Below are 25,085 nucleotides of genomic sequence, written 5' to 3' on the forward strand. Positions count from 1 at the left end.
ATGCTTTGATGATACACTTAAGTGATGTTAATTTTGTATTGCCTTTAGGTAGAGCGAAAATGATTGATAACCCAGTGCGATACAACTCTGGATACAGCTATATTACATTGGAGTCTTACTTTAATCGTTCGTACTTTGCACGAGCTCTTCCGAAAGTTCCTGAGAACTGTCCAACTCCCATGGGAATAAAGGGTGAGTATATGCTCAGTTATGTACTATATCAGTAGCGATTTCTCCATGCAAATAAGTACAAATTTGCAAATAAGTACTCTTAGTAAATTGTAACTTATATTGTGTATAGTATAATATGATTTTTCTTCTCAATATATTTATCAAAGTAGTGCTTGAACCTCACTAGCTAGCTAATGTAGTTGGTATATTATACCAAAATATTTACACAAAAGCAATGAGAAATGAATGCCTTCAAGTCATAAAGATTCAATGTACGAGTTCTGTGATCAATTACACTTCCCTCTAGTATTGCCTAGGGACAAGACGAGGCGAGAAATAAGATTTTCTTTGTGGAAGTATGATCTCTTTTCGATTCATGAAGAATTCTTTGTGTCGCATCTATTCTCGGAAAACTGTCTTGTCTCGACTCGACACTTTTCTGGTCTCTTTTGTAACTTTATGTACAAAATTTATGTCCTGATTTTTTCTTTATTTTTTGTTGGTCTCAAAATCCTTCTGCGTCATGAAGGGTGTCACATAACATTTAAACTATAATTATCATTGGAGCACAGTGAAGCCCTGATTATCCACGAGCAGATGATCCGCGAGTGCAGCGATTTTTTTAAACCCTGCTGTAGCCGCGCTCAATTATTTATCGTAAGTAGTCGCTGCGGACTGACATTCCATATGCAAATAAGTATTATATGTTCTAAAACATAAAAATGAATTGCATTGTAAATATCAATATTTTCAATAATAGTGCATGTTTCGTAGTGCAACTCTACTCTGATAAGTAGCAGCCGATTTTTGTAAGGTATTTAAAATGGGAATTGGGAAAAGTGATTTGCGTGGTAGTAAATTACATTCATTGTTCACTGCATAGTGAGAGTCCGCGGGCGTCCACTGTGTACAATAAAACATACTGTAGTTTTTATGCTGAATTTTTTTTTATGTTAGCACTTCATTTTTAGCCTTTTTTCCGCGTTATCCGCTACTTTCTCTATCTGCAATTTTCGCTTTCTGTGGTGCCCTTGTCACCCAATTCCGTGGATAATCGTGGCTTTACTGTAAATTTTGAAATGACTTGCTTATCTGTAAGTGTTGATAAATGCTCGTTATTGTTTTGTACAAGTTTTTATGCTATGGATCATGTAACACCAAAACAGGGTTTTAGATCTAAGACTTGAGTGAACTAGTGTCCCTCACGAAATTCGATAAATTTCTCGTCTCATCTAGTTCTCGAAACGAAAATTGCCATGTTTCTCGTCTCGTCTCAAATTTGAGAATATACTTGTCGTTTCGCTATCGAAACGAGCAGAGAAATTTCTCTATTCATGGACAACACTAAACTGCCTCTCAATATTTTTTCTTAAAGGGAAGAAGATCCTTCCCGATGTTGATGTACTTCTAAAGAAAGCTTTTTTGCGGAAGAAATTTATACCCGATCGGTATGGCACTAATGCCCTTCTATCAGGTTATGCTCAACATTTCACACACCAGTTCTTCAAGACTGATAGAAAACGAGGACCTGGATTTCAATGGGGAAATCATGGAGTAAGTAGTTTTAAATTTTTTGCTTTAATAATATTATTGAGCAATTTGTACATAGCTAAGATTTGTACATAGCGAGGGGGGTCGAGCCGTGCCACCGCCCAGGGCGGCAACTCCAATGGGCTGCAAAATTTGAAAACAGAAAAGAATATTATCAAAATATAATGCTTCGTTATAGGCCCACATGGAAAAATAAAATTGTGTTCAACTGAGAATGTAATTGAACTTAATTCACTCACATTCATGAAATTCAGAACATTCCCTTCATTTTCAAGTGGAGAAAGGAGTTTTTCGAAACTTAAACTTATTAAAAACTATCCGCGTTCTTCCATGTCTGAAACACGCTTGACTGGTCTAGCGACGATATGAATAAAACACGAATTGGCTGAAACATTGGACTACTCGAATGTGATACAGAAATTTGCTCATATCAAAGCAAGAAAAGTTTCTTTCAATTAAGGTATGTTAAATTTTATGTATCTCCATTGTATTCAGTAAATTATAAGGCTTAGGCTAATCACTTAGCTTGCCGTAATATCTGATTCACTATATTATCTTCATCCTCCATACTCTATTGGAAACCTTTTTGATACAAAATAAGCTTAAAAATTAAAATTCTTAGTCGTGACTAAAACATATATTTAAAAAAAAAAAAAATTAATTTTTGCATTCGCTTCTGTATATCACAGATATACAGCGAAATCGAGCATACTGAATATTGTGTCATGTGTGTAGTCGTTTAAATATTACGTAAACATTCTAGAAGGGTAGTTCAATTGTTTATTTATTTTTCCATTTCATATACCGGTATGTTTATAAATAAGGCATCTTCTTTTTCGTGACACTTGAACGTCTTCTGTCAAAATAAGGTTTGCAAATTAAAGGGGCGGCATGTGAAAGTTTCGCCCAGGGCGGGAAAACTGCTAGCGCCGGCCCTGTAAGATATCAAATGATATTTACCTATAAGAAAAGAAGTGAACACAGGATATTATGAAAAATCACTTAGAAGATAAAACTATAAAATGCTTTGTAGTGTAGCATATAATAGTTCAAGATAGTGGTGTGTTTCGTGAAATACCGCAACTATCGGCAATAGCCCTAAAGCATTACACGAAAACATATAAACTAATTTATATTATTAATATTTATCTATTTTAATGATGCAAGATTATCAATATATTTACAATTAATTTAGAGAATATCATTCATTCATTTCTCTCTTTTATTCATATGCTATGCTTTACTGCATTAAAATTCATGCTAAACTTTAATAAGGCTCTGTGTTTGCCAATTTTAAAGGAAGAATGTGTATACAGAATTTCATACCTTCAATTTGAACGAATCCTTACATTCTGCATTTTTTAAATATAAACTCGAAAATTAAAAATATTGTAGAAATTACCCTCTTTTTCCAATAAAGTAGAATTTTCCAAAATAATAATAATAATAATAATAATAATAATAATAATAATAATAATAATAATAATAATAATAATAATAATAATAATAATGCAGAGTTTGTGTACTGAATTTTATACCTTCAACTTATACAAATCCTCTTATTAGATATTTTATGGATGTAAAATTAAAATTTTGAATATTATGTAAAAACGTCCGGAATGTTCTTTCAAGAAGCGAAATTTTCGAACATACATTTTTAATGAAAAGTTTATATAAATAATTTTACAGCTCCAAGATAAGCTAATCTTCACATTCTGCATTATATAAATACAAAACTGGAAATTATAAAGGTAACCAAGAATGTTCAGTTGCTTTTTCACCCACCTTCGAACATCGATATGTCACCTAAGGCGTACTTGAAAGATAAAAAATAGTCCTTATCAATATCGACGACCTTCTGCCAACATTTTGCAAGACCATGGATTTCATCGCGGTAGAACTTGGCGAGCAGTCAAGCGAAGAAGGTATCAAGTGCATTTAGCACCTCTACTAGAGATTTGAACTGGCGTCCTCTAAGGTGATTGCGCAAGGAATGGAATAGGTAATAATCGAACGGCGCAATGTCCGGGGAGTATGGCACATGCAATAGTGTTTCCCATCCAAGGCGTAGAATGGTGTCCCGGGTCATCCTAGCTACTTGGAACTTAGTGTTGTGCTGTAACAGGAGGACCCCTTTGCGATTAGAAATGCTGGCTCCAGTTTTGAGTTTTTCTTGAACACGGCTCAGCTGCTGACACTATACAGTTGCATTGATGCTCTGACCAGTTGATAGCAGTTCCCGATGCACGATGGCGCGAGCAGTCTTCCAAACACACAGGGGGACCTTCTTCTGGCGCAGTACTGGTTTATGCTGTTTTGGAACCCGCTCATGGGATGTTAACCAATGATGACGGCACCATGGAGATTCATACAGGACCCACTTCTCATTACATGTCAACACCTGTCCAGCAATGGCTCCTTCCTCAGACGAGACAGCAAAGAAACACAAGTATCTGCTCGCGTTGTCTTCTGGCCCGGAGTCAAATCATGTTGGACCCATCGACCACACTCGTAATGCTTCCCAAGTTGATGGAGATGCTGCCGAATGATTTCTCCACTCACATTGAAATGTAGTCTTAATTCCTCACTTGTCTGGTCACTGTTCGCTTCAATTGCTGCCTGAAGATCTTCATTCTGTACATATGTCGATGTTCCGGCACGTGGTTCGTCTTCGAGTGTTTCGTCACCGCCCTTAAACTTGTTAAACCACCACTGCTCTGCTCGCGTAGTCACGACACTCTTACCAAAGGCCTGGCATATCTTTCGCCCCGCTGCAGGGGCATTTGACCCCAGTTTGAACTCGTACAGCATACACACCCTTACGACGCTCTATGGAGGTCCCATGTTCACTCTGTCCTTACACAAGTTCAGGGGTAACTGAACTGCCACAACCAGTAATATGTTGGATATACCCACACAACAACTGACCTTCGCCTTATCTCTATTCGCATTCAACTCACGGTGTGAGGGTCAATTGAACACAGACCTCTATAAAAAGCGACAAAACTTTCTTGGTTACCTTTATAGAATGTTATACAGATTATTTCCCTTTCCTTCTTTAGAAACGAAATGTTTAAATATTTTGAAACATACGAGTTCGATGTAAATTACGCAAAAAAATATGAAAAACAACTGGAAGGTTTCGAAATGTGGGTGTGGAGAAGAATTTGAGAGAATTAACTGAGTCAATCGGAAAACGAATGAGAGGGTGAAATAGTGGAGGAAGAAATGAACAATTTAAATGTTATTAAGAGGAAGAGAAAGTGATTGGGACATTGGCTAAGAAGAAACTGTATCGTGAGGAACGTGCTAGAGGATGTGGTGGCAGGAAAAGGAGGGAGGGGGCGAAAACTACAATTAATGGACGATATCAAAACAGAAAAATCGTACTTGAAGACGAAGATGTTTGAGGAGCATAGAAGCTTCTTAGTTGCAGCAAGTGATCCGCCAATAATAGCAAATACCTATGATGATGATGATACGAGTTCGTATGTTTCTTTTGGGGAAAAGTTTATACCTAGGTCACTGAATTTCTTATCTCCAACTTAAGCGAATCCTTACGTTTGGCATTTTGAGAGTATGAAATTGGAAATGAGAAATTAGAATATTACATAAATTGTCTGCTTTCCCTTTTGGAAGCGGAAATTTTGAATACACTGAAGCAGCTGTTCGATAATTTTAATGAAGAAGTTATACCCCTACACTGAGTTTTACCTCTTTAACTTCCGAGATTCACGAAACATTATAGTCTTGAAATGAATAAATAAATTCCCTTAGACATGACACATATTTTAAAAGAGTCTTTGTCCCCCCCCCCTCCCCAAGAAAAACTGTCGGTTCATATTTCACGTTTCCTTGCTATATACATAATTTGGCCTGCATGTTGAAGACTGAGTCACTTTACTCTTCTTGAAATGAATAAATAAATTCCCTTAGACATGACACATATTTTAAAAGAGTCTTTGTCCCCCCCCTCCCCAAGAAAAACTGTCGGTTCATATTTCACGTTTCCTTGCTATATACATAATTTGGCCTGCATGTTGAAGACTGAGTCACTTTACTCTTTTATATAGTAGTATAGATATAAAAGTAGCAAATAAGTTACATAACATATTATCTCTCAAAACAATGTATTAATTGTAGGTAGACGTTTCTCAAATCCATGGGAAGGATGAGGCCACTCGCAATGCATTAAGAAGCTTCAAAGACGGGAAAATGAAGACTCAGACAATAAGCGGAGAGGATTTTCCACCAGACTTGGCGAAAACTCCTGGAGTAGAAATGTGGTATCCAGCAAATACTACACACAGAAAGTTTGCAATGGGTCATCCATTTTTTGGAATTGTTCCTCATTTGTTTGTGTTTGCTACCATTTGGCTAAGGGAACACAATCGAGTTTGTGACGTACTCAAGAAGGAACATCCCGATTGGACAGACAACCGACTTTACGAGACAGCTAGAATAATTCTAGTCGGTAAGTAGTAGTATTGGTAGTTAAATTTTCGAGTTCTATATAAAAAAAAAAAGAAAAAAAAACTTTTATCTCAGGCCATGATTGTTCCTTTGAAATTTTCCTTCTTATAAAGGTTAGTATGTATTGTGACGTAGAAAGAAAATGCACAAATAAATTATAAATCTCTTGCATACGTCCTTGTCTCTTGATGTACCTGTATGAGGAAGTTTTAGACCTACAAAAAATGTTTTGTTTCAAATTTGAAACATACAGAATAACTTATGTGCTCAATGTTGTTAAGTACAACAGCTAATTTTTCTTCCCTTTGTATGTATGGTAAGGATAACTGTCTCGATTAGAAGAATAAGTGGTCGCAAAGTAGTTGAAGGAAATAGCACCTTTTATCCCCTTTTTATCGACTTATATTTGGCACATTTTCCCTCCCTTTCTTGCTACGAAAACTGACACTAAAAATCTTAGCGCTACATATTATTGTCTGTAATTTTGCTACCTGTTTATCTGGGAACTTTGCCGCCAGTGATGTAAATTTTCCGGAAAGTTTTGAAACGGAAAATTTTCCAGAATATTTCCTGGAAAATTTTCCGATTCATAAAAACATACTCATTCCTATATCGTTGTTTAGCCGTAAAATGTATTTGTAATAAATATTGTCTGAAAAAAAAGTTTCATGAAGCGAACATCTAACGATTCTTTATTTCTGTAAAAATATCTCAAAAACTTTAACGTATTCTTCCCTCAAAATTCACCTTTGATCTCACAATATCATATTTCGTTAATTTAACACGCGTAAGACTATGTTTTTTTCATAGCTTTAAACACAATAAAATCAAAGCATTTCTTCTTATTTTCTGTCACAAAAATAATCTTCATAAGTAACTGGAAGTTTTATGTAGTTATTTCATTACATAGGCAGGCGTATATATGAGGAAATAGTGGAATTTTCTGTTTTTGAAATAATTGATAAATTCACAAAGGTTTCTTTTTGCTTTCTTATTACATTTTAAACAATAGGATGGGATATTAGTACTCTATGAACTCGATTCATGTTCCATGCACTTTACACACACATACAAACAAACAAACACACACACACACACAGAGAAAGAGAGAGAGAAACACTATGTAAGTTTTTACTTGGCAATTCGAAATATTAGAAAATTTTGCTGTTCCCGAAAGTTAATTGGAAAATTGTAATTTGTTGCTGTCTAACTTTCCTCTACAGTAATTTAATTTTATAGTTCAATGTGCAGTTTAATATGGTGGAAAATTTTCCACCTAACATCACTATACATAATATTCAAAACTATTCATGTTATGAAAAGTTTTTCCAGTTGTTTCTACATCATAATGAAAATTTTCCGATCCATGAAAATTCCTTTCATTTATTTCTATAGAGAAATAAAACTTTCCGATTCAAAAAAAGTTATTTTAATTTTTGCTTCAAAATGATGATTATTTTACTACTTATAAAAAGGTTTTTCAATTTTTCCATACACGACAGAAAATGTTTCGGTTCATGAAAAATTGTTTCATCTGTTCCTACATAGTACCGAAAATTTTCTGAGCCATGAAAATTTTCAGATTCTTTAAACGATCTTCCACTTGTTAACATTTCTATGCATGAAGTCAATAGATTTTATGGTTAATGAGGAATTGAGGAATGAGTATTTTATGGTTACTTGATCAGTGATATTTGTATAGAAGGGAAAATTTTCCACCTCACATCACTGTTTGCAGCATTGAAGCAATGCTATTCCTATGCTATTAATGTTATCACCTTAATTGCTTCTTTGTTTGTCAAGGGTCTGACAAATTCGATGTTATCAGAAAATCTGTGAATGGTACAATGTTTCAGAGTGCTACAAAATTTCTTGTTGATGTTTAGCGCGTACGTTTTCAGCACTGAGACGTAGACCTACATTTTAAGATGGAATCTAAACTACCGTAACACATTTATTTTTTTCTTTTGGATCAAAGGATCCATTATCATGGGCGCCTGAAGGAGAGGGCAGGGTGGGGCCCGGACCCCTCCCCTCTGGCTCACGAAAATGTATGTGTAATATAGAAAACCACGTATATTAAATACCAGAAATACCAGACGCAGTATAGCAACCAGGAAGATGGGCAACCTCTAGAAAATTTTCTTCGGGAGCCCCTCTCCATTATACTTCAATAAAAAAATCTTGTATGCCTTATACCTGTGTAGCGAAGCCCAAAGTATCAGTTAACCCTCGGTTAGTCGCAACATTTAGATCCAAGGTCTTTGTCGCAATGTATCAGATTGATACATTCGCTTTTCCATTTGATTTATTACTACTAGTCATTTCTTATTATCTTTTTTAAAAAGAACATGAAAGCATTGACTTATGCTACGGTGATTAATTACGTCGCATTGTGTTTTAAATGTTCTAATTTGAGGAAAAAAATAAATTATGAAAACATTATGAAATCACAGTAGCTCAAGAAAAAAATAGTCACGGAATAAGTCGCAAGGTATCAGATTGATACACAAACTTCTGGAAGCTTTCTTCTTTATATGCTTTTGTATCTAAAACACAAACATATTACATATTGCTTTTATTTATTCAAAATCTAAAGCACTAGACAACTAAAGCAAGATTATTATAACATCTCAATCCTCCGTGAATGATATTGCTAAGCACAAACACTGCTTAGGAATGTTGTAGTGTCTCTAAACAAAATAAGTATAGGAGAGTATATAGAAAAAATGAACTTATATTAAGTCATTATACCCCTGATATCATGTTAGTTCGAATTCAAAAAACAGAAATATAAACAATCACAAATCATTTACTCGTCACTCGATTCAACTGGTATTGTTTCTGATCGAGGAAAGCAATCGGTGCACACGGGTTCCATATGCTGGAGACAAATTGGTCGGCTTCATTTCTTGCATTTAGTTCTGGTCACTCTTCGGTTTTTGTTCTTCCTACATAAATCGCAGCTCCGTCGCTTTTCTGAACGTTCAGTTCCTTCACCAACTGATTCTTCATCTGCTACATTTGCTGGTCGATACTCTTCCAGACTCGCTTGCAAAGCAGAAGGAATCCCTTGATTTAGAAGACTTCTCTTGCAGAGCTGCTCATGCACAAGCTCATGGCTTAGTTGTTTCAAGAAACGCCTCCTAGTAATTTTAGCCTGACCATTACCAAGAAAGATTATTTGTGAATTTATACCAGCTATATTCAGCATCGAGAAAAATACAACACACGGCCAGCGCTGTGTATTTCTGGCTACATTGAACGAGGCACACATTCTGTCCAAAATGACAACACCTGATTTCGTCTGATTACAAAAGGTAATCATTTCTGGCTTTGCGGCAATTTCACTTGTTTCGTCTATACGATCATCAAAATGCTGGCTTGATACTACTAAAACATTTCGGTTTTTCTTCGGTACATAGGAAACGAGAGTACCATCATTCGAAAATGCAAACATGCTTGACTTTTCAGGCCTATACTTTAAATTCAAAAGTTCCAGTGGCAACTGTCTTTTATTTTTCTTTATGGTTCCCACATATGATAATTTCCGTACTTTCAAGTCAGCAATTAGGTTCAAATCGGTAAACCAATTGTCCACAGTTATATTTCGTCCTGTTCCAATTATGGGCTGCACTAATCTCTTGACAACATCAGCCGGCTTGTTACTAATGGAATAAGGTCCGTCAGGCATTTTTCCTGCATAAATTTCCATGTTGTAAGTATAATATAATTTTGCATCAACCAATGCATAAATCTTAATTCCGTACTTAGCAGGCTTTGCAGGGATGTACTGTTTGAAGCGGCAACGGCCGCGGAAAGCATCCAGCTTTTCATCTATAGTAACATTATTGGACAAAGAATAGTTCTTTTGGCAGTTTTCAACAAAACATGTAAACAGTTCCCGAATAGCAGCAATATTGTCCACCTGTTTTCTTTCGTCTCGTCTAGTACGGTCATCAAACCTGAGGCATCTGATCAGAAATCTAAATCTTCGGAGACTCATAACCTGTCTAAATATTTCCACAAAATCCCCATCAGTTCCCCATAAATCGTCCAGTGTCAGTCTATTTGCGTGCAAAGTTCCGGCGAAATAAAGAAGACCAATGAACCCCTCTACTTCACACAAATTGGTATCACCCGCATCACGTTCCCTTTTGAAACTACCCCGCACGATATTTATGTATTGATTAGTATATCAAACGATGTCTTCAAGCATTTTTTCAGTGAAAAAATTTTGCCAGCACTGTAATGGAGTCTTACCTTCTTTAGCAACACCAATCACACCGGGAAGCTTTACAACTTTATTTTGGGGAGGCACTCGTCTATTCATTTGACGCGGAACAATTTGCCACTTTGTAGTTTTATCTCTACCAAGGTACACTAATTTCTCATTTGGGTCACGTTGTTCTTCATTTGGTTCACTTTCTTCTTCAGTGCCACTCTCTTCTGTTTCAGAATCTGTTTCACGTATTTCTGGCGTACATTCTTCTGCATCAGTGTCGGCAACGTCACTAAAATCTTCGATTTCAGCTGGATGAATTGACTCATCATCATCAAACAATATTTTCCGAATTTCTGGAACATCAATCGAATCACTGAGATTAAATACACGTTCACGTTCACGTTCTGCCATAATATACAGTAGCAATTGTGAGCTTAAAACTTGAAATAATTGTCTAAAAATAAATGAAGAAAAACTGAGATAACTGAAACATAAAATACCTCTTTATAACACGATTAGTCGCAACCGTTCTATCTGATACACAGCCGTAACTACAGCGCTATGTGCGAATGTCACCGTGAACTCTTCTACTCATAGGTTTGTAGAGTGGAGCTTGAGGAATACACGGAACGGGCGCCGCGAGCGACATCGCAGTCAAAAATGTGCGTAGAGAAATGTTCAGCTGTATCAATCAGAACCCCATGCGACTAACCGAGTGTTAATTCAGTATGATGTGCTTATTCCGTAGAAAATACGAAAACTCGATATAGGGGCCGTTCAAAAAGTCTGTGACCCCTGATCCAAAAACTAATTATTGGCCAAAATCTCAATCTTTTGATACATTTTTAGGTTTCCTAAAATTCTTGTTAATGCTGTCCCATCGGATATCCAAGTCAGGACCACGTACACCAAAGTCGCACGTGCTAGTCGCTAGACAAATGGGAAGGGCTGCAAACAAAAGAAACGAAAGTGTCACTATTGTTAATGAAATCGTCTATATTTAATTTTTGAAATAAATTATTTTTCCAAATGTATGTACTAATTCTTTTATGTAAAATGTAAGATAAGAAGATTGGTGGAGATAGAGTAGTACACTTTTTGACTCTGCATTGTAGAAAATAAATCTGTGTTTGAACATTTTCTTGTAACAGTGTAAGAGTGGAGTAGTCTATGTGAAAAAGGCAAGGAGTATGTGAAAAGGTAAGAAATTTCTATTGTAAATCTGTACCATATCTTCATTTGTCAATAATAAATATTCGAACATGTCGAACCATTTTAGTGCTAATAAAAACAGAAATAATTAACTAATACTTAGTTCCTGATAATTAAAGCTAGCGTTAGTGTAGCTTCTACTATTCCGACTCGATTGGCATTTGTGTGTCTGTCCGCCCGTGCATCCGTCCATCTGTTCCGCGATAACTCTCATAAAACATCCGATTTTGATGAAACTTTTGTGTGCTTTCCTTCTACTCGCAGAAATAGCCCTATTATTTGGATGGATAAATTATAGTATGGGGTATAAAAGGGAGTAAAAGCAATCTCATGTTGCAAGTTTACGCATGTTCATGCAAGACAATTTTCTAATATAAATCACCTTAAAAAAGTTTCGGTTATGACACAACTTAGAGTATATGTTCTTTATGGTATTGTGAATATTTCCCCAACTTGGGGTTAAAATCTGCCAGAAATGAAATTGTGAATTCATCCCCACCCTCAATTTCAAAAATATCTTGCACGATAATCTTCATTAAGAAGTATTCGATTTTGGCGTAATATGTCGTACATTTTATTTGAAGTTTCCGAATTATCTCCTCTGCAAGGAGTTAAAATCAGTAAAGAGTAAAGAATTGGATTTACCTTCCTATCTCCATATTTCTTTTAAAGTCCAACGATAAAAATTTCTAAAATTCATTCGACTTGGAAAACATTTTCTTTGTCACTTTCCGTAATCTGCAGTGCTTGGGATTAAAATCGTTTAAAAATGAACAGTGAGTTGACCAACCTCATTTAATATGGATTACCTCCTATCTGATTTTTTTTAAAGTTTCTTGATAATTTCCGTTACAATTATTCGATTTAATTGTAATATGTCGCACATTTTCTTAAGGCTTCCTATTAAATCATCCTACATGAGGCTGAAATGAGTCAAGTATGGTATTACACATCTTCCCCCGATGTTTTTAGAGTCCCACAATGCAGTATTCTGTTTTGACACATTATGCATATTTTTTACTCTTTTTCTATAATCCCCTGTGCTTGTGATTAGAATCAGTCAACCATGAGCAATGTATGTTTTCTCTTAATGCAGTATACAAGGACGTAAGCACAGTATGCACAGCATACAAGGACGGAGATCAGAACCCCACCGAAATCCCGACTTTTCTGTAAAGTTTGTCGAATTTTAGGGGCTGATTTTGCAAATTTCAATATAATTTATCCTCATGTTGAATCTGGACTCCCTGAAAAGTTTTGGATCCCTCCTGAAATAAATTCCTGCGTATACGTGCCTGGTGGTTTGGGTTACTCCCATACAACCATCGGATTAAAAAACAGTGTTTCTTCCAGACATGTTTTTGGCGGACACTGCCCCCGAAGCTCTGAGAATGCGCCCGGAGGAGACCAAAATACAACGTCTTTAATATAACAATAAATAGAATAGTACACATCAGTGCTCCCCGGAATACAAGTGTGCCCTCCTTAACATTGTTTCTGAAAGAAACACTGTTTGAACATATGAACAAGATATCGTAAAAAAAAAAAAAAAAAAAAAAAAAGATTTTCATTGAATATGGCTTTTTGAAGTTTTACAAGCATTCTCAGTACTTGAATTTGAAATAAATTGAGAACTGGAGAGTGGGCTCCATGCTCTATAGTAATTTTTTGTAAACGTTATTCGATTCTAACACAATATAATGGATGTGTTTATTAAGGTTTTCACATAATCCTCACTTTTACAGCTGAAGTCAATCAAATATCAGGACTCACTTAACCACTCCCTGAAAGTTTAAATAAATATTTTATGGTTACTTTCGTAAATATACATTTAAAAAAAATCGGATATGGTCTAATTTTTTTCTGAGAATTTCCAGTTGTTTCAATGCTTGAAGTTCAAATAGGCCAATAACGAGGGAGTGCATTCTTCCCAATTTTATATAACATATTTTCCTGAATATTTGTTAATCACACACAGAATTTATAGAACATTGTGTGCATTTTGTCGGAATTAGAGATTTACTTCTATAGTTTGAGGTTGAAATTAGTGAGAGGGAGGATCGTCCTATTCAACAATATACAATCTCAATAGTTATAATAGTAAATATTAATTGCGATAATGTTTGCTTCACTGGAAATATTCATAAATAAACTCACAGATCTACCGTAACATCAATATCTCATTTTTTTTAAATGGTACAAACCTTTGTCAAGTTATCAATTTAACAGTGTGTACGAACTTGCAACATGAATAATTTTACCCCCTTATTCTTACTGGATTGCAATCTCAAGCAATAAGGCTATTTCTGCAAGTAGTAGGAAAGCACATACCAAGTTTCATAAAAATAGGATAAGATTTAAAAGAGTTAACGTGGAAGAAACAGACAGACAAATGCCAACCGAATCGATTGGTAAAAACTTCGATAACGTTCGCGTCAATGAGCCGGTTCAAACAGAACAGGACATTCTTTTGTTCCCGTGTTTCTGAATGAAACGCTTTAAAACTTAGCATAGTAAATTTTATCATTCAATGATTTGTGCAAGAATGTAACACGTGAATAAATCTTTCTTTATAGGAAGTAAGTTGAAATTGGCATTCAGTATAGGCCTAATATTTATTTACCTTCAATTACTTGAAAACTGTTTAATTAAATATTGCAGGAGAAACTCTGAAGCTAACAATCGAAGAATATGTCCAACATTTGACCCAGTATAATCTTCGCTTGACGTTTGAACCAGAGCTTTTGCATAATGAAGTTTATCAATACAGTAATAGGATGACAGTTGAATTTGATCACCTCTACCATTGGCATACTTTCGTATCGGATTACCTAACAGTTGAAGGTGTTAGGTATGAGTTAACAGAAATGCTATATAACACTGATCCAGTTTTCGAACATGGATTTGATAACTTCGTTGATGCGATGACTAAAGAAAAAGCAGGCGCTGTAAGTACTAATTTGTTGCATTTTAAAATACAATAATGAAGAAAAAGTATATTAAATATATTTTTTTAAATATTATTAATTCTTTATAATCTACTTTTGTACTACGTAATTCAGAAAATAAAACTATTAAATTCAATATCTGACAATTATGGCAATTGAGATTATGTGAAATCTTTACACATATTGTGATCATTTCGTTTGGAAAATATTTTTAAAAATATGATTTTCGCAAATAAGATATTATGTTGTGCACTTCCGGAAAAAGAGGTGATACTTTCAGGGATATTTGTTTACATTTGGTAAAATAAATCTAGAGGTAGGGCCCAAAGTTTACGGAAGCCGTATTGGAAATTGGCAACCATATTTAAAAAACAATGAAAAATATTTTATTCTTAATTTCGAATTTTTTATTTAAAATTATTTCATCATATACCATCTTTGGCACTTTGAGTTTATTATAAATACACTAGAAAGCCTAAAACAAATGAATTACGTGAAGTAGACTGTGTGCCTCGCAAATTTTTAATTTCGAAATGATCTAATACGGACAGAAGCATGCAGTTAAATGTGAGATCAGGATTTTTAATTTTTTTTATTTTGAGAAGTAGGAGCTGTCTGTCTCTCTGAACTTCGGAAAGGAATATTTATTTACCACAGGTACTGTTGATAACGAAGTCCGTTAGTTCTTTAGATGGGACTGGAATTCACTCCAACTGCATTTTGTAGAATGTGAAGACAAAATGGGGAGAGGCTTAAAGAATAATCAACTGCTAGGACAGTTGCAGACCTTCGTGAAATAATTAGACCAGTCTTTCAAATTCAGCGAATTACAGCTATTACTAAAAGTGATAAGCCAGTACTTATCAACTATGTAGAATACGATTTTTCAGAGTAGACAAAAGATTGTCTTCAACATGTAAAGTGTGAGATCTCGAAAGATGCTCAATGGTCTATACAGAATGTCTCGTGAGGGAGCATTTTGTGCTAGGTCTCTATTAGGAGACTACATGGAAAAGCACTTAACTCATCGTGCATTACTATCTGTGTTTTCAAATATGGCACATTCATCTACTATAAGACATGCAATATCAGTAAGCCGATTCTATAAATTACACTGCTCAACAAAATGTAACTTTTTGAAAGCTGTTTTTGATATGACACCTGATTTTATATAATTTGAGGTTGCTAATTACGAAAATGAAATCAGTTTTCCCCCATCATGTCAGGTTTTTTCACATACCGGAAAACATAATTGAGTAAATCGTGCTATTTACACAGCAATGCTTCTAATATAGAGTAAAAGTATAACTATATATTTCTAACAAAGGAACATGATTTTGCTTAATAACTAATCTACATTCTAAATTATTGAAGTCATTGATATACAACTTCTCTCATTTTTGTCTCTGCCTTTTCACTTGGAAACTCCTAAAGCCAGACTTTCTTTGGTGAGTAGTTCGTGAATCTTCACATACCAACGTCCATCAATATCCGCCAGCATTGTTGTACTTCAACGTCCCTGATACCTGCATTCAATTGCTTTGATGTCCTGGTGAAATCTTTCACCATGTTCTTCACTTAAATCACCTAAGCTAGAAGAAAAGCTGTTTAAATGAGAATGCAGAAAATGAATCTTAAGATTCATTTTCCACCTTAATGTTTTTAAACTTCTGGAGCATATTAGACACAATGTACTTGTAATTTTCGTGTTTGCTGTTCATGAGGAAATTATGACACACATCCCTGAATGCACTCCATGCTTCCCTTCCAACACTTGTCATACAATGTTCAAAGTCTGAGTCGTTAAACAACTTTCTGATCTGAGGACCAATGAAGATTCCTTCTTTTAACTTAGCACTTGAAAGTTCTGAGAATTTTGTCACTAGATACTGGAAGCAATACCAATCTTTATTCAGAAATTTGACAAATTATTTCATTGGGCCCAGTTTAATATACAAAGGTGGTAATATGACTTTCGAAGGGTGTACGAGGCAGACGTTTTTCACATTTTTACTTCCTATATTGGTACTTTTCCCGACTAGTAGAGGCAATATACGGTTTGACCCGGAAATAATTGCAACACAAATGGTTTTTTCGTCTATCACTTCCAAATAGCGTTGCTAATAATATATTCAAAATCCGCTTTCGTAATGCTTGGGGAAAGTCCGCCATCTTGGATTCAATATGGCGGCCACACCGAGACATCGACTCACACTTAAATGACAATATCTACTCACAAATTTAAGCTGAAAACTTCGTTCATGCGCCATTTTCAAGATAATAGCATACCTTAAGGGATGCAAGTTTGCATGCCTCTATGTACCACCGCCATATTGAAAAATGACGGCGATTATTAAAGATATAGTTTTTTTTTTTTCAATTGGCAATAATGTTTATTGGCAGATAACTCAGAAACTAACAGAGATATGCAGAAATTTCTTGAAATAAACGTAAAAGCTCATGATCTTAGCTTTCCAACGAGGGTACTTATGTTCGTTTATCTTACAAAGTAACGGAGCTAGTCGAATTTATGCGGCACTGGGTGTGCGATTTTCGATAATATGACTTTTTTCTCAGGTTCCTGCTAGAAGCTAAGTAGATGTAGTATACGGATTGACCAGTAAATAATTGCAACACAAATAATTTTTGAACCAGGATGCGTAACAAGGTGTATTTAGCGACATATTAAAAATCTTCTACTCACCTCCTTGGAGAAAATCCTCCGAAATTTCGTTGAAATATGACTTCTGAGATTTCGTTCAGATGTCGCTACAGATCGCGATAATCCATCACTGAAATGAAAGATGTGAAAAATTGCTCAAAATTACGATATTTCTTCAGTCCTTGTTATGGTTAACGCTACATGTCTATTTGAAAGGCAAGAATTAAAACAGTGTGGCAACCTCTTCACTGAAAAAAATTGTCCTCGTCTTTACAAAGTTTACACCGTTTTCCACATTATCACAAGTTTCTTCCAGGCAATTGTCACTAATTTATATTAGTAATAGATCACGTTTCTGGCATGAATACTTCATGTCTCTATTGTTTTCATGTATGTGCATATATAATGGATAACAATTAAAACAGTGTAGCTATCTAATCATTAAAATGAATGATCATCTTCATAAAATTCTAGAATTTCTTTACACATTGCACAAGTTTCTCTCACATAATGCCCACATTCAATGTACAAACTATATCTACTTTGCACCGCATACGTGAATGTTCATACCTTATATGCATATTCAATACATAAAAACTACATTAATAACTAAAACTAATAATTTTCATTTTCAAAAACTTCAGTTTTGTCTCACATTATCAAAATATTTAACCAGAAACTGATCACAAATTGATGTACAAAACTGTCCATACTCCTTGCATCAATACACCATACTGACAGTTTTCTGCGGATATGTATATTTAGTAAATGGCAAATAAGCAGCACACCAACCAGCATAGAGATATTTCATTGAAGAGGATGAGTAGGGATGCAGCTGATACCAAAAAAAACTTGATTTCTTAACATTATGTCAGCCGTTCCGAACTGAAGAGGAACTTATTAATATTACGAACGGTTTAGCTGCCCAAGATCGTGTCAATGTTGATAAAGCAAAGTGTGTTGGACAAAATATTTTACTGAAAATGAAGGAAAATTCGTCAGACTCATTCATATTTTCGAAGAAGGATAAAGCCATTACAATGGCAGACAAGAAATCCATACATACGAGTACCGGATCAATCAGTATGGAACATAACAAGCTTTTTCAATGATTAGCAATTGTTGCTATGAGAGGAAACATGAATCTAGAAGACGTTTTCTCCTATGAGCTTTGTTCTGTTCCAAGAACTTTATTTAAAGATTATGAGAATCTACGACCAGCAAATAAATCAGCACTGGCTAATGCTTTATGGAAAATGACAAGTTCACCTTCAAATACACCAACGTCTTGTAAATATGTGATTGACGGTGGGTGGTTGCTCCACCAGGTCAATTGGCCAGTGAATCATACATTCAAAACAGTATTTGAGTCCTACGTTTCTTACATGAAGACACACTTCAGTGACGCTTCAGTTATTTTCGATGGTTACATTAGTGGTCCATCGATAAAGGATTGCACACACCTAAGGAGAACTAGAGGTTTGAGCGCTCCTGAAGTGCTCCTTTCTCCAGAAATGAAACTTTCTATGAAAAGGGAGAGACTAATTCGAAAATTGGGTTTGGAGCTTTCTGCTGTTGGATTTCAAGTTTTGTATTCAGACAAGGATGCTGACACACTGATAGTCAACACAGCTATTCAAGAATCACGAAACCAAGATACTTGGGTTGTTGGAAATGATATTGATCTGCTCATTCTTCTCCTAAGTCTATCACCGTCAAACACGAATGCTTTGTTTTATAAAACAGAAACTAGGCTTTGGGACATTAAATCTACGAAAACAGGCCTTGGCGAACTCTGTAACAATCTTCTATGTATCCATGCATTTCTTGGTTGTGATACATCACGATTTTTTGGAAAAGGAAAACAAGTGGCATTACAACTAGCTAATTCCGATTAGGCCTTTTAGAAATCCATCTCTATTTTTAATTCTAAAAGTGCCTTTAAAGAAGAAATTATTCGTGCTGGAGAACAGGCAACAGCAAGGCTGTACAAATGCAAGGAAGATGAATCTCTTGTTGCTTTAAGAATAAGAATGTTTTCTAGCAAAATCAGTACAGCAACAGATTTTGTACGACCAGAAAACCTTCCCCCTACCTCTGATGCACTTAAATATCATTCTCTGCGTGTTTACTACCAAATCAAATAATGGAAGAGTCTATCCTCTCAAATGCGACCAGAAGATTGGGGATGGCGACTACATAAGGGAATGTATTTTCCAGTGATGATGGACAGGAAACCTGCTCCTCATAATATACTGGAAATCATTCCTTGTAATTGTCATGGAAATTGTATAAGCATGAAGTGTTCTTGCAAGAAGTATGGTCTGTTTTGTACATCATTTTGTGGACAGTGTCTGGGACAAACTTGTGATAATGTAGAAAGGGAATCAGAGCATTCTGACAATGAAGACGACTTGTTTTAGTAATTAGGTTGGTGTGTTGCTTATTTGCCATTTACTAAATATACATATCCGCAGAAAACTGTCAGTATGGTGTATTGATGCAAGGAGTATGGACAGTTTTGTACATCAATTTGTGATCAGTTTCTGGTTAAATATTTTGATAATGTGAGACAAAACTGAAGTTTTTGAAAATGAAAATTATTAGTTTTAGTTATTAATGTAGTTTTTATGTATTGAATATGCATATAAGGTATGAACATTCACGTATGCGGTGCAAAGTAGATATAGTTTGTACATTGAATGTGGGCATTATGTGAGAGAAACTTGTGCAATGTGTAAAGAAATTCTAGAATTTTATGAAGATGATCATTCATTTTAATGATTAGATAGCTACACTGTTTTAATTGTTATCCATTATATATACACATACATGAAAACAATAGAAACATGAAGTATTCATGCCAGAAACGTGATCTATTACTAATATAAATTAGTGACAATTGCCTGGAAGAAACTTGTGATAATGTGGAAAACGGTGTAAACTTTGTAAAGACGAGGACAATTTTTTCAGTGAAGAGGTTGCTACACTGTTTTAATTCTTGCCTTTCAAATAGACATGTAGCGTTAACCATAACAAGGACTGAAGAAATGTCGTAATTTTGAGCAATTTTTCACATCTTCTTTCATTTCAATGATGGATTATCGCGATCTGTAGCGACATCTGAACGAAATCTCAGAAGTCATATTTCAACGAAATTTCGGAGGATTTTCTCCAAGGAGGTGAGTAGAAGATTTTTAATATGTCGCTAAATACACCTTGTTACGCATCCTGGTTCAAAAATTATTTGTGTTGCAATTATTTACTGGTCAATCCGTATACTACATCTACTTAGCTTCTAGCAGGAACCTGAGAAAAAAGTCATATTATCGAAAATCGCACACCCAGTGCCGCATAAATTCGACTAGCTCCGTTACTTTGTAAGATAAACGAACAGAAGTACCCTCGTTGGAAAGCTAAGATCATGAGCTTTTACGTTTATTTCAAGAAATTTCTGCATATCTCTGTTAGTTTCTGAGTTATCTGCCAATAAACATTATTGCCAATTGAAAAAAAAAAAAAACTATATCTTTAATAATCGCCGTCATTTTTCAATATGGCGGTGGTACATAGAGGCATGCAAACTTGCATCCCTTAAGGTATGCTATTATCTTGAAAATGGCGCATGAACGAAGTTTTCAGCTTAAATTTGTGAGTAGATATTGTCATTTAAGTGTGAGTCGATGTCTCGGTGTGGCCGCCATATTGAATCCAAGATGGCGGACTTTCCCCAAGCATTACGAAAGCGGATTTTGAATATATTATTAGCAACGCTATTTGGACGTGATAGACAAAAAAACCATTTGTGTTGCAATTATTTCCGGGTTAGGCCATTTTTTCTCGTTTGTTTCTTCTACTAGACAGGCTAATCAGTTTGAGTACAGTGTTTATCGCGTTCTCTGCTGTCCCAATCGCGAATGTGGCATGGATATTTGGTGTACCTTTACTGCTGTCCAAGAATCATACATATCACCTTTACATCGCCGTACAATAACCATTGATGATCCTCGTATTTGATTTTTTTTTTTCAAAATCATTTCTATATTTTCGTATATCTCCTTTAAATGTACAGAATGAGTAATGGATATAGAGGGTCGTTGGTTGCTGTTGCGAAGAAGCACACCCTTCAAATCTCACAAGAAAACATACGGCGACCCTTAGTTCTGGCAATTACAGCTTACATAGCGCTGTTATTACATTCTCAACGTGTAACGCGTTGTGATATCACTCCGTCATCTACCAGATACTGTACATATTTTTTTCAATGTTAGCAGAATAAGTAACTATCATCATTACAAATTCAAAGATTATCATAAGGATATGACATCGAAAGTACCTTTTTATATTTGTAACTATAGGCGTAATCAGTACTTCTTCCGAAATACACATTTATAAGGCTATTTTCCTCTCTTCCTCCCCACTATTATGAGAAAATTGTACGTGATAGAGCAAAACTAACTATATTTTTGGATTTCTCAGGTCAAAAACATTAAGAAAACGTTAATAGTTTCCAAACAGCAAAATCATTGTAGAGCAGTGTTATCTTAACACCAGTTATTACTTGTGATGCTCCTCTGTATGCGATTGCCAAACGTTTTCAATGGAAATTTCGGGACCCGGACAAATCCGCCAAATGACAAATCCGCCAATTACCAAATCTGCCAATTACCAAATGCGCCAAACGCGAAAATGACCAAATGCGCCAATTGTGAAAATGGACAAATCAGCCAATGGACAAATCCGCCAATTACCAAATCTGCCAAGTACCAAATCTGCCAATTACCAAATCTGCCAATTACCAAATCTGCCAATTACCAAATCTGCCAAACGCGAAAATGACTAAATGCGCCAATGACGAGAATGGACAAATCTGCCAATTGACAAATCCGCCAATTACCAAATCTGCCAATTACCAAATCTGCCAAACGCGAAAATGACCATATGCGCCAATCGTGAAAATGGACAAATCAGCCAATTGACAAATCTGCCAATTACCAAATCTGCCAATGACCAAATCTGCCAATTACCAAATCTGCCAAACGGAAAACACCGAACTCTGTTTGTATTATCATCAAATAACTGGATAGTCTAGTAAAAAGCATACAGAAAGAAAGTATTTATGAATATCAAGCAACAAACTAAAAGTAATTAATAGAAAGTAATCAAATCATCACCCAGATATTTAAGGATTTGAACGAGGTAACCATTTAAAATAACTTTAACGTTTACTCAGTATATGTTAAAAAAAAAAAGTTGGTTATTTTATGAAGACCGGAGAGACATGATGTAAAAGTTCAATAAATCGTACATGCTCTAACGCAATGAGATAATTTGTTTGTTTTTATATGTTAATTTTGATGAATTTATAACTGTTAAAAATGAATGTTCTTGTTATTTGCTGGAGTGGTTGCCCCATTTCTCGCACTGAGGTTATATTTTTTGGGTGCTCGACCTCTTGGACATTACACTATACTTGTTACAGTTGGCAATACTTCTTAAAATGACGTAGTTGCGAGAAATTTTTAAAACGATCGTTGTTTGTTTTCGTACTTTTGACACTTGACCAACAGTTTTTGGGAGTCGTGATTACTACATATTTTCCTAATTTCACTACTTTTAGCAGTATTGCCAACATTAACATTCATTATCACATCTCCTAAACCATGTAAAATATCAAATTGCTATTACGTGTTGTTTGCCATGACTCCATTTTGGTGTTGTTTTCCACGGTATTGTTCTCTCTAGCTTATCTTATACCACAATCGTGAAGACTTATACAAAATCGACTTATAAGCTAAGGGTTGCCAGATGAGCATATTATAATGATCAAATCTATTATATTATAAACAGAATGCATACAATACGAATTGTCACAAGCACGTTATTGGGTTACTACGCTATCAGCTGTTCACGCCACAGTTAAATTTATTCAAGGTGAGTTCAAGCACTCAATATAATAATTTGTTTGCTTAGAAACTCTCCAAGTGCATTTTCAAAATTGATATTGCCTACAATTTGTTTGTGTTCGACTGTGTAGCCAACGTTAAATCTAGGCATATCATCAGGACTAACAATAAGGGGGTATAGGAATCCCGATAAATGTGGACCCAAACCTTCTAGAGGGAGCGCGATACGCGAGATATATATGTATATATTTCATAACCTTTAGAGATAAAATTAAAATTAGATTTAAAAATCTGCATTTAGCGATCTTTTAAACACCTTTGGTGAAAGGAGAAAAATTTAGTCTATTGGTAATACAAAAATTTAGTGACTTATGTATAGTTACTGGGGTATTTTCAAGTCCACATAAAGAGCTCCCTAGTGGATGAGCGGTTAGCGTAGGGACCCAGGTTTGATTCTTGGCGGAAGCTTATTTGGTTCGGATTCCACGTTAAATTGTAGGTCCACGTCTCATATAGCCTCGATGATGAACGGGACGCTAAGACTGAAAATCAAATCTGTCCCACAGAGATTATTAAAATACAAGGGTCGGCAATCCCTCCATAGCATTTCTGAAACAAGATGGAATGTACACGAATTGGAGTGGATTTGAGTTAAGCATCCCATTCAGCAGAAGACTATGAGCCTTGGGCCTACAACTTAACATAGTTTTCGATACACATGAGTTTCCGCCGGTAATCGATCCCGGGTCTCCCATACCAAAGGCGCGTACGCTATCCACATAGCCACAAGGGAGCCCTGTGTACGATTTAAGACTATAAAACCTATGGCAGAAGAAACGGGTAGGTTACATTTCTCTAAGTTACAACCATTAATTCTTCCGGACGTTTGAAGATAAAATCTAGATCATATCAATGTAAGAAATTGAATCCCGCATTTGATACTGAACCACTCCGAGAAGAAATCAGAGAAGAACAATTTAAAATATTGGCTTTTTGATGTAATCGTACACAAGATCGTATCTCAGGTGGATTCTCGGTGTACAGAAATGAGATATATTTACCTGACTTTTCAAGCAATTCTCAGAGTAAACACTTTGGATGACAGTGTCACAATTAAGAAATTAATTACAATCTACTCTGATGACTTCAGTTGTAATTTTGTCAAAGAGAAACAAGTATATAAGTCAGTCTCTGTGCAGCTACTTTCTCGGATCTTCACAATAAAAATTATAAATTGATGTTATATTTGTGTTTCCTGAACTTCAGAATTTCCTCGCGCGAAGTGGATTCTGTGGTGGACAAACACAGTGGGTCTGAGGTTTCTCGGGGTTCTTCTTCCTCCCATTTTCTTCATTACACTATTTTTCATTCATTCTTATCATTACCATATCCTTTAGCTTACACGGCATAAGGGTAGGACGCATCGGCGCAAATCTGTCTTCAACATTGGTTGGGACGAGTAAGACCGTACTCATATATATATATATATATATATATATATATATATATATATATATATATAAGCGATGTTCAAAATATTTATGAAGTTGAAAAACAATGCTGTGAAGAATCAGAGGAGCAGAATTGTCTTCAGTGGCGTATTTAGGAGGCTATCGGGCTCAAGTCCCCCCCCCCGAAATAAATTTGTTAGTTTTTTGCATTCCACGTACAACAATAATCCTTCTTACCATTTCTAAGAATGCAATTGACTTTCCATTTTCTTATGCTCTTTGTTCAGAAATAATACTGTATTTGTCAAATTTCATTCCATGTAAGAACTGCGTTCTTTTGTTCTTTCTTTCGTCCTTTCTACTTTTCTGTTTCTTTTTCTGGACGTTATTTTCTTTCATTTGCCTATCATACTTTATCGACCGTTGTCAGTTGTGATTCAAGTCGGCCGTCATCAGTAACACCAAAACTAAGAGGAGTTGATAAGC

At 35.3% G+C, this 25,085-nt stretch overlaps 1 protein-coding gene across 1 annotated transcript in view; it reads left to right on the plus strand.

Moving 5' to 3' along the window:
• The window catches only part of LOC145688880 (prostaglandin G/H synthase 2-like), a 65,550-nt gene that overhangs the window by 21,769 nt on the left and 18,696 nt on the right, over window positions 1-25,085 (plus strand). Inside the window, exons 4-7 of the mRNA XM_081763045.1 lie at window positions 49-192; window positions 1,547-1,725; window positions 5,866-6,196; window positions 14,294-14,580. Of these exons, the coding sequence (XP_081619171.1) occupies window positions 49-192; window positions 1,547-1,725; window positions 5,866-6,196; window positions 14,294-14,580 (941 nt within the window). The remainder of the gene's footprint in view (window positions 1-48; window positions 193-1,546; window positions 1,726-5,865; window positions 6,197-14,293; window positions 14,581-25,085) is intronic.

The sequence above is a fragment of the Thermobia domestica genome, chromosome 7 (genome assembly GCF_964235325.1).
Source record: "Thermobia domestica chromosome 7, izTheDome1.hap1.1, whole genome shotgun sequence".
In the NCBI taxonomy this organism is placed as follows: Eukaryota; Metazoa; Arthropoda; class Insecta; order Zygentoma; family Lepismatidae; genus Thermobia; species Thermobia domestica.